Source organism: Echinops telfairi, unplaced genomic scaffold, assembly GCF_000313985.2.
Source record: "Echinops telfairi isolate 266 unplaced genomic scaffold, ASM31398v2 ScPeMD7_12;HRSCAF=54, whole genome shotgun sequence".
Taxonomy (NCBI): domain Eukaryota; kingdom Metazoa; phylum Chordata; class Mammalia; order Afrosoricida; family Tenrecidae; genus Echinops; species Echinops telfairi.
The window spans coordinates 6449517-6460952 of NW_022103909.1; the positions used below are offsets into that span (position 1 = coordinate 6449517).

The 11436-nt window shown below is 45.8% G+C and overlaps 1 protein-coding gene across 1 annotated transcript in view; it reads left to right on the forward strand.

Annotated features, from left to right (window-relative positions):
- Positions 1-2886: 2886 nt before the first annotated feature.
- The window catches only part of RPAP3 (RNA polymerase II associated protein 3), a 32501-nt gene continuing 23951 nt past the window's right edge, over positions 2887-11436 (forward strand). The window contains exons 1-5 of the mRNA XM_045287235.1: positions 2887-2962; positions 5603-5792; positions 6869-7009; positions 9799-9921; positions 10621-10748. Coding sequence (XP_045143170.1) covers positions 5640-5792; positions 6869-7009; positions 9799-9921; positions 10621-10748 — 545 coding nt within the window. The 5' untranslated portion in view covers positions 2887-2962; positions 5603-5639. The remainder of the gene's footprint in view (positions 2963-5602; positions 5793-6868; positions 7010-9798; positions 9922-10620; positions 10749-11436) is intronic.

Consider the following 11436-nt stretch of genomic DNA (forward strand, 5'->3'; position numbering starts at 1 on the left):
TTTCGCCACTGTCACCCCTGGTCCTGAGAGGTTCATCTGTCCTAGATTCCCTGCAGGCAATGTTCTTCTTGACAATGAATGTAATGCCATTCCTCTTGATTTGTGTCATTCCCATCCTAGTCAGCCATATGATTTTCTGATTAAAAATGACCAATACCAGTCCATTTCAGCTCATTAACATCTAGGATATTGATTTTTATGCGTTCCATTTCATTTTTAACGACTTCCAATTTTCCTAGATTTAGACTTCGTAAATGTCAATTTCTGATGATTGGTAGATTTTTGCAGCTGTTTCTTCGCACCCTGAGTTGTGCTCCACCAAAGGCTCTGTTCCCATAGGACTTACTCCATCATGATGGTCTATTGTACTTGGAGAAAGCAGCTTCACAGCCGTGTTTCAAGTGCTTTCTGACCAAAAGAAATCAATCTCTGGCATGCTCGCTGACAGCTTTCTGCTCCTTTTCACGAGCCCTTCAGTATCTGACAATGCTGCCGTGCGGTGCCTAAGTTTCCCAGGAGCTACTTCCTCTGAAGTGGGCTGCAGATTCCTTCTTCGTCGTCTGCTCTGATTCTGGAAGCCCCGCTGAAACCTGTTCATTTTGGGTGACCCTGTTGGCCTTTGAAACACCAGCGACACAGCTTCTGGCATCATTGCAACACCACAGCATGACACACTGACAGACCAATGGTGGACTGTCATCCATAGGCCTCTGCAAATCAGGTGCTCAGAAATTAAGCTCTGATACCATTTGTTCCTCTGATCTTATTCCCACGTCATCCCTCGGCTGTTGGCATCCTTGCCTCTTCCTGGAAGCCTTGAGTACCATGGGAGGAGTATTTATGGCTTCAGGGCTTCTCCAAAATGGCTTGGGTTATCTTGGTGAAGACCCTGGTAACTTACCAAATCTCTCTAGCCAAGAGGGAGACAGAATTCTTCCAGATGCATCTGTGATGTGAAGGGTAGACGGAGCATTACAAAAAGCAAAGGCCTTTGGGGGTCGGTGAATGGAGGCTGGTGACCCACCCCCAAGAACCAGCCCCTCTTGACTGATGGACAAGGTGTACAAGGGCTCCTCTGGGTGCAGATTCTGTGCTTGCAGAGACTGACCGATCTGGACAAGAGATTCCGAAGAGATGCATGAGAAGAGTGCTAAAAACTGTAAGTGGCTATTTTAGGTCTCAGGTGCCAGAACACATCAGGATTGAAGGGCTAGCTCAAGTAGCCTGCAGAGTGCTGATGGACGAAGCCTGCCCTTGTCCTGCCCTTCCTGAGGGCCGGAGGGAGGCGGGGGAGGGTGGAAACTCAGTCAAATGAGCGAGATGAGAGGCAGTAGAGCACAGGTTAACAGGTGCCTGATATGTTGTTACACACCACAAAGCAAACATCCGGCATAAATTGGTTTTGCGGGGTGTGGTGGAGTGTTCATGGTGCAAATGGTTAAGCGCTTGGCTACTAATGGAAATGGCAGTTCAAATCCCCCCAGCAGCTCCAGCAGATTGTCACCGCCACACAGCAGAGGAAAACCTATGTGGCGCTGTGCTCTCCAAAACCACACCACACCAGACCCCAGACCCAACTCACTGCCTTCGAGTCTATGCTGACTCACAGCTACTCTTTAGCACAGGGTAGAACTGCCGCTGTGAGTTTCACGTAACCACTATGCCACTATCACCCTGCGTTGGAACCAACTGACTGCGCCCAACAGCAGGAGAATATTCAAAGGTTCCTTATTTTGGAAACTAGAAGATGACCTTGTAGTTTTAGCAGTTCAGAACCACCAGCCGCTCCACAGAGGGATAGACTAGGGCAGTGGTTCTCAACCTGTGGGCCCAGACCTCTTTGGCGGTTGAACCACCCTTTCAAAGGGGTTGCCTGAGACTATGGGAAAACATGTACTTCTGATGGCCTTAGGTACAGAGACATCGCATCTGTCTCCAGGTGGCTCTGCCCACATGCAGATACGCCCACATATGAGTACCCCATGTGAAGACCGTTTCCCATGCTGCACCATGCTTTAAGAGAACATTTCATTTATTCGTCATTAGAAATAAATAATTTACAATATATAATTCACATGCTATTTTTGTGATTAATCGCTATGCTTTAATTATATTGAATTTGTAACAATGAAAATACATCCTGCATATCAGATATTTACATGACAATTCATAACACAAGCAACATTACAGTTATGAAGTAGCAACGAAAATAATTTTATGGTTGGGGTCACCACAACACGAAACTGTGTGAAAGGGTGGCGGCCTGAGGAAGGTGGAGAACCACTGGACCAGGGCTCTCTAGTCCCCTGAAATAAATGTCTCGGAAACTCACAGGGACAGTTCTATCCTGTCCTATAGGGTCGCTGTGAGTCGAATCCACTCCGTGGCGGTGAATTTGGTTGGGTTTGAGTCGGATCACGTGAAGATCTATCACTTTAGAAGTTGAGCAAAGCGTCACGTTCTTCAGCACACTGACGTTCCCCGCTCCGGTAAGGGGCTGCGAGGCCGACCCTCTGCGCATGCGCGAGGCCTCGGGGGCGGGGCTAAGGCTCGCAGGGCGTTGTGGGAAACCGGGAGGCGGGGCAGGCGTGAGTAGCGGCTCGGCCGACGCGGCGGCGGTGTGGTTGGTGACGGCCGGGTGAGGTGTGCGGCGTTGCTGGGGGAGCCACGGAGGCCCGTGGGGCTGCTTGGCGGGAGGAAGGGGCGCCGCCGTGGCGCCGGGGCGAGGTGGGAGGGGCCCGGCGGGCGGCGCTGTGGGCGGCGCTGCGGTGTCCAGGGCAGCGGCGCCTGGGGAGCGCGTTCCCGGGAGGGGTCCGCTCGGCGCGGCCCAGGCCCGGCCGTGTGCTCCGCTGTGAAGTGGGCAGCTTGCGGTGGTCGGGACAGCGTGTCGGCCGGGCCCGGAGGACCTCGGTGGGGCCCGATCCCCTTTTGACTGCGGAGTCCGCGGCTCGCCCGGATCTTGGTAGGAAACTGACATCCCCAGGTGCTCGCCGTTTCTAACACCTTACCTGGACCCGGCCTCGGCCCCCGGCCCCAGAGCCGGCTCCGCCCCACCTGCGGGAAAGGTGACGCGAAGTGGGGCACGCCCTCGACCTGGAGCAGCTCAGTGTTTTGCTGCGTTTGTTTTTAAATATGCAAACATGATCGGAACCATCTCGAACTGCAGCGCATCGCAAACGTAGATACTTCCAGAAAGAAGCTTAAACCGCTTAGTTGTCGCACCCCGAGATCTGAGATTTGCCTCTGCGTTCCATGTCCCCTCCTTCCCGGTTTCTTAACTCTGTGAGGTCTTTGTAACTGTCTCACACGAACCCCTTCTCTCCCCCAGCACCGGCTTAGCGTCGTCTTTCCCTCATCTTCTTGGAAACTCTGCCCCATTTTTTTTTTTTTTTTTTACATCTTCCAAGCTGCTCACTGCTTAGCTCATTTAATTTCCACTTTCTTGTGTTCTGCCCATTAAAACGTTCAATAATCTTTCTATGGCTGCAGTGCGCGTTTCTTTGTATAGCCTCTGGTGTTTGACACTGCTCCCCTTGAATTGGCTGGGACCATATCCCCTAGTCTGTCCTTCCAGCTCCGTAGTTGGGCCTACTTTTTCTGTTGCCCGCTCTTTCTCTGTTCCCTCAGTATTAATGTCCTCCATCTCCCTTCCCCAATGCACACTGATGAGCAGCTCCAAATTCACTAGGCTGGGGGCACCCCGTTTTTGTATTGCCAGCCCTATATAATTAACTCCCCATAAACAAGCAAACACCAAACCTGTGGTGGTCTAGGAAATTCCTACTCAGGACAACCCGCGGTTGTAAGTCTTTATGGAAAGAGACTGCTACATCTTTCTCCCTAGAAGGGGCCGGTAGGTTTGAACTGTTGACCCTTTGGTTAGAAGCCAGTTACTTTAACCACTATACCACCAGGCTCCTTATTGTCCCAAACCTGCTCATTCAACATGTACCAAACAGAAATAATAAAGCCTTCCATGTGCCCTCCAACCCGAACATGCTTTTCCTTTTAAACTTGTATTTCCTGACTCAAAATGCCATTGCTAATCTTCCTAAGTTCTCAAGACTCTAAGACAGCGTCTTTATCTGCTCTCCAACTCCTCAGTATACTGTCTTCAAGTCCTTTTTGTTTGTTTGTTTGTTTTTTAGTAACTCTTTATTAGGTAAAATAAGTGATTTCTTTTTTGTTGTTATTAATCATTTTATTGGGAGCTCTTAAAGATATTATAACAAGCCATAATTCAATTAGATCAAGCATTATTGTACAATCACTGCCACCATCAATTTCAAAATATTTTCTTCTGAACTCTTTGATTATCAGCTCTTGTTTATTCCCTTGCTACCCCCAGGAACCCTTATTATTATATGTTATTTATTTTTTTGGCCCTATCTTACACCACCCAATGTGTCCGTTCACCTACAATTCTGTTGTTTGTTCCCCTCAAGTGCACGTCCTTTTTGTGTGTCTTAATGCTTTCTGCAGATAGGCCAGACTTCATGCCTTGGCATTCCAACCTCTGTTCCATATCCATGCCTTTTAGTTTTATTTCCCATCATTCTCCTTCACAGGACCCATCTCACACTGCCTGCCCACTTCTCCCTGTCAGTTACCTGGCTTGCATCTTTTGAAATTTAACTAAATTCCCTTTTTGAGGTTCATTCTTTGAATGCAACAGCCATCTGACTTATCCTTTGTGGTCAGTTACATTCCATCTGTACATGCGGTACTTCTGTGTACAGTCAGTGGTAATTTGTGTGTGTGTGTGTGTGTGTCCCTGCAACAGGAAACATTTATGGTAGTCACAGTTGAAGGTCTGTACTGGCATCTAGTGGGTAGAGGTCAGGGATATTGCTAACTGTCCTACAATATACAGGATGGCTTCCTAAAACAAAGAATTAGCCAATACAAACTCTCAGTTGCACTGAGGTTGGAGGCCTGCTTAGTCTCCTATTGGCTACTCAGTATTTTGATTATTTCCAGACGGATCTTGTCTTATTTGTTTTTGCATCCCTAACTCTTGACACAGGTCTATGACATAGTGCAAGCTCAATAAAAGTTGAAAAAAGGTGGAGTAAGAGGTCATTACCCAAACTCATTAACGTACTGCCATTGAGTTGATTGCAGTACGTCAGGCCCCACAGGGCAGAGCAGAGCTGCTCTCGGGCTTCTGAGGGGGTGAATCTTTCTGGGACCAGAGTGCTTCATCTTTTTCCTGCTGTGGCTGGTGGGTTCAAACTGCTGATCCTATGGCTGGAGCACAATGTGTAACCAATTACATACCCTGCCAGGACTCCTTAAAGAGGTAACTAGAGTATTCTTACTGGCTGATCAGCCAGACTGCTACTCTGCCTGCTTGCTGGTTTCAGTGATTGTCTCCCCAGTGCTTTTCGCTCGGGATGGATGCCCACACCTTCTGGATGCCTTATCAGTCAAAAGTTTACTGACTCATCTAAAAAATGACAATGCTGACATTTTTTTTCTTCAGCCTAACATTAGACTTTTTGCTATCCATATATCTTGGCCATTTATCAGGTGCTGAAGTTATTTAAGCTAGGTTAACTGGAAGAGTAAATGAGGTTCTTTGACTTATTTCTTATTAAAGGCTGATTGTTGAATTGTTCAAAACTCCGCGGTCCATAATGACGTCAACAAGTAAAGCAATTGAATTACAACTGCAAGTGAAGCAAAATGCAGAAGAACTACAGGACTTTATGAAGGATTTGGAAAACTGGGAAAAAGACATTAAACAAAAGGATATGGAACTAAGAAAGCAGAATGGTGTTCTTGAAGCGGTAAATTAATTTCCAATTTCACATTTAGCAAAGCTATTTCTTTTCAAATGAAGCATCATCTCAAAATGTTTTGTGAAAAGAGAAATTGAGTGGTTTGTTTTATTGCAAACGTGTTTTTATAAAATTCTTTTTAAAAAAAACTGTAGTAATGGTATTACTTATAAGACATTGTAAGGCTTTATGGATAGTTACTGAAAGGAATACAGTGTAGCATCACTTAAAGGGACATGAGTACCATTATAAAATATGGAGGCATCTGTAGTATATGAGGGACCTTCAAAAAGTTATGAGAAATGGAATTGACCCATTTGTATGTTAACATACACTACCTAAAGCCATTGTCATGCCACTGAGTAGATTGCGACTCACAGCTGCTGTGTAGAACAGGTTAGAGCTGGCTGTGATGTTTCTTTAGAGGAGCCACGTCTCTAGTCAAATAGCTGGTAGGTTTGAACCATTGACCTTTTGGCTAGCAGTCCAGTGTTTAACCACTTCTCCCACCAGGACGCCTTTAACATGAAACTGCAGATAATACCTAGGCTCAACCAAATGTCTATTAAGATAGTTCATTTAAATATGGATAGACTTCACATAGTAAACATAATGATGTGGAGGCAAATTTTGTTAAGTGCAAGCAGGATGTTGTTTATATAATTCTTACAGATGCTGAGGTTTGCCTTTGTTCTACTATTTATGCTAAAGCCGAAGATTGTTAGTACCTGACTTTTAACTGAAGGGTTGTGTGGTAGTTACATAATCTGGTGTCAACGCAGGTTGCAAATTAAATTTGTAATTAGAATTTCTAGAGAATACATTTCTTGAGACTGACCAGGATTCACCATTCATCAAAAGATGAATTGAACTTTTCAAGCATAAATTAGCAGTTTTAGTGAGGATTATATTTGTAAGTGTTTGAAAATTAATTTTAAAAAATCAGTTAATTCTTGCTTGGAAATAGTTTCGTGAGAACTATAAACATTACTAGTTATATGAAAACACAATAACACTCAGAACCGCGTGTGGTGTGTGTGTGTGTGTGTGTGTGTGTGTGTGTGTTTCCCTTCTACCTGCTCCAGAAGTTGCCTCCTATTCGAAATGGGAATTTTAGAAAAAAGAAGAAAAGCAAAGCCAAAGAGTCTTCTAAAAAAACCAAAGAGGAAAACACCAAAAACAGGATAAAATCATATGATTACGAAGGGTGGGCAAAACTTGATGTGGTAAGTTAATCACCTTCTTCTTAATATGTCAATAACATTTTCTTGCAGTTAGCCAGCAGTTATAGGTTAAATGACAGACAATAGAGATTTCGTCTGACTTGGTTTCTTCTTCGTAGACTATTTCTTGTGGAATAAAGGTGTCATTAGCAACTCCAGGATGATTTTCTCCTTCGTTTCTGTTAATGGCGGCTAAAATAGGCAGGATTCCTCAGCGTACTCTTCGCCCACTGCCTCCCAATGGTTACATTTCACATAGATTCCCCACATTTACTTGGCCTGCCACCACCTTTTCAGGAGAATGATAACTCAGTCCCCCTTGGCTGTTTAAAACTTTGTACTCTAGCCTATGTCCCCGGAGGGCAGCAGCGCCCATTTTGGGAAACACTGCTGCAGTATAATGTCAAAACAAAGAAGTTGAAGGTGGGTCCATGTGTCCATTTCCCTGTGCGATTTCCTCCACAATCGCACCCACCCCTTATCTTTCCCACATCCCTAATTCATGAACAGCCAAGACTCTTAAGATCCAGAATGGTTCTGCCAGGACCTTTTTTGGTAGCCGGAAGGACCGACTAGAAGAGAGTGTCTTGGAGTTTGGTTTTCGGGCAGCAGCTGTGTGACAGTAAGAGTGGGATCTGTCTTGATCCCACAAAGATGGCCTTTGTGTCTGTGTACTCACTGAAGTTTTGTCTGTAGGGCTTGAAAATTCACCAAAAAACAAACAATGTAAGTCCTTGGTTCTGTAATTCACATGATCAAAATCTATCTATTTTGTGCTTTGTAAATCGAATCCACTGCTTCTGTCTGCACTGGCAGTGTATTCCTAAGCAGGTTCCCACCCTGTTGTACCTTCCGGCTCCCTTACTGATAGACACATAGTGTACAAGTAAAGTGTGTACTTAACGAACTGGTCTGTCTCTTCATGTTAGAACGTTGTCGCATTTCATTCTATGTCTTAATGTTCATTCGAAAGAACTTCATGGACTTCATCTTTTTTTGAACAATTTTTTCTCACAAATCTAATTTGAAATAGTATGTCATTTGTTAAAATGCAAACAGGCTGCTGTTTATAAGTGGTTTAAGATGTTAAGGGAGTTTTAATAAACTTTACTGCTTACTGAGTTTTAGAAAAAACCTTACTGAAATTATTCTCATCACATACGACTAAAGAAAACTGACATGATTGTGAGGTGGCCCCTGAGATGATTGATTGCCATGAGTGTGTGAAGACAGTAGTACTGTCAGACCTGGTCTCTGTTCCGGAGGGATAAGAACCAGGACCAGCCGGTGGCGGGTCTCTGTGAGGTGGAGGTCTGACATAGCTCTCCTCCCCAGCCTTCTTTCCCGTTCTGACACCAGCTGTCCCTCCCACGGCTCTCTCGGCTTCTCTGCTGGAATGGGCAATTATTACAATGGCCACACAGAACTCTCATATTTACATTTTAAAATTCCCAGACCCACTGCATTGTGCCTCCCCACTCGCTTACTGATAGACACAAAATCTATTTACCATGTTTACAATTAAGTGGCTTATTAAGGAAATAACAGGGTATAACTCTGGAGCAGGGTCAGCAAATTACAACTCAGGATCAGGAAGCAGGCCAGCGAAGTTGGAGTGCTCCCCTGAAGCGGGGAGCACACCCCTCTGTTCTTCCCTGCAGGCAGCTCTCTCTTTTCCTCTGAGTTCTGCACACAAGTCGGCCTTGCTCCAAGTGTATGCCGTCTTCGTTGTGCAGGCCTTCTCTCAGCCCCTGTAGGACAGGCTTTGGGGCTCTTCATAGCCCTTCTTAGCATCCCTCAGGACAGGCCTCTGACTTTGGCCTCCCTGCCATTGGCTTCTCCACGACTGATGAGCCAGCTAGCCAGCACATCAGTGTTCCTTCTCTTAGCTGCATACCCAGAACTGGGTGTCTGCCGTTACCACCTACTGCCACGGGGCCCCAGCCAGGCCTGCCATTGCTGACCAACACTGGCCCCCTACCCCCACCTCCTGCACAGCCTCCTGACCACATCTCTATCTGCTTCTCTTTGCCTCTCTTCTCCTTTCGGCGTCTCCTTTTCTGTTTCTCCTCTTTCTGTCTGTCTACCTCTGGGGGGTTGGCTGCATATAAGAATTCTGGCATTTAGTTTTGTTTAAGAGAAAAATAGGTGATTATGCCTGATTTATACCCAAACTCAGCTATTATTGAGTTGATTCTGACTCATTGTGACCCTGTAGGACCGAGGAGAAATGTGCCTGTGGGCTTCAGACTGTAACTCTCTTCAGGAGTGAAAGCCTCATCTTCTCCCGTGGAGGCACGATAGTTTTCATCTGCTGCCCAGTGTGTCCCCACTGTGCTAATTTAGGGTGGCTGTGAATATCAGGAGTTAATACTCTGTGAGCAGTTTTGGTGTCTTTAATGTAAAGAAGAGAAAAGCGTTTAGAGAACCCCTTTCTTTGCTGTTGGGCGTTAATTACATTGTGGTCAGCTACTGTGAAGTTGACGTGGGCACAGAGAAGGAAATTCGCCTACTCCTACTCATTGGCACAGAGAAGGAAATTCGCCTACTCCTACTCATTGGCTCGTATTTGGAAATAGACCTCCAGGCTGTTCTTCCTAGTGTGTTGGGAACCCACTAGTCTCGAGGGGCGCCACAGGGGCAGTTTTACCCCCGTTTACAGGGTTGCCGCGCGGCAGAAGCAACTCTTTGGCAGTGATTTGTAGGTCCTTAGGCCGTCACAAGCTCCTTTGAGTGTACATTTTCCTTTTGAATGTGCTTTGAAATCACGCATGCTCTACTCTTGATTCCAGGACAGTATTCTTGATGAGCTTGACAAGGAAGACAGGACCCACGATTCTGTGTCTCAAGAATCAGAATCGGAAGAGGATGGGATTCCTGTTGATTCACAGAAGGCTCTTGCTCTAAAAGAAAAGGTATTCTCTCTCTCATAAGCGCCTTCTGATAAGCAGGATACATAGAAAGCCCCGTCGATCCTGACCTTTCACGAGCATGGCATTGAGTGTTCAGAGTCCACGTTGCTATTTGTGTATCCTTGTGAGGAGGAAGTGTTGCCTAATGGTTCCACGTGTCCCGGAACCAAAGATGCTGTGCCTTTGAGCAAGTGCCCCAGTTGTCTCAGCTGTAGAGTGAGGTTAATAATGAGACTGTCATGTGCGAAGTGCTTAGACTGTACCAGGCACAGTACTAGGTAGAATGAAGTAACTGGACGGGCCTGTTTTCCACGTCGTATCTCCATCCAGTTCCCTGGTTGCCTTCTGTAATATTCGGAGCTCCCCGAGGAGTGCCCCCATTATCAAGTCAGCACTCTTGCTTTACAAACAGTGAAAACTCTTTCATCCTAAACTTCTCTTCGTGCCTTTAGGTGGTTGCATCTGTGTGGGTTAATGCTGTCCATAAAGAGTATACTAGGTGTTTCCCCCTTTTCGTCTTCCTGTCAGAGCGTCCGCTCGTGGCTGCATGGTAAACCTCAGCGCTTGGAAAAGACGCTGGCTGAGTTTTCTTTCCTTTCCGGTTATCCCCGATGACACGATAGTGAGCTAGGAGAGGATAATATTGAAAGAAAACGACAGGCATTCAGTGCCAGTATCTGGCTGACACACCTGCTTTTTCAGGGCAATAAGTTCTTCAAGCAAGGGAAGTATGATGAAGCAATCGAATGCTACACCAAAGGCATGAATGCTGATCCGTACAATCCTGTGCTGCCAACCAACAGAGCCTCAGCGTACTTCAGATTGAAAAAGTAAGGTATTTCCATGATGTGTGTGGAGGTTCTGTGGACACGGAGACTGGGTTAAAAAGAAAAAGGGAAGTTTTTTATGGTGAGCTGGGTGGGAAACATGAAAAATATGTTACTTTTTCTTTTCATGTGTCGCTTAACTCCCTCCTGCCCTGAGCTGTTCTTGGACGGCTCACTGCACTGAGCCACTGCTCTTCTGAAAACCTCGTGGCGGTGCTCTATTAAGTCACAAGTGAGGAGACAACAGAAGGGTAAACACTTCTAGGAACGAGAATCCTACGTTAATTTGGTAAACCCCTTATCCACTGCAAATCTAGAGAACTTTCATTGTGGTCTATGTAAAGTATGTTCCACTATTGGTGTTTTGTTTTTTTTAAGCCACACTGACCCTCCAGATCAGTGGTTCTCAACCTGTGGGTCACGACCCCTTTGGGGGTCAAACGACCCTTTCACAGGGGTCTCCCAATCCATAACAGTAGCAAAATTACAGTTATGAAGTAGCAATGAAAATAATTTGATGGTTGGTGGGGGCACCACAACATGAGAAACTGTGTTAAAGGGTCGCAGCATTAGGATGGTTGAGAACCACTGCTTTAAATACATTGAATGCATTAGTAATAATGTCCTGTGGTTCATCACTTGAGACAAATGTACCTCAGTAATGTAAGACAGTGAGAGGAGAGACTTTTCG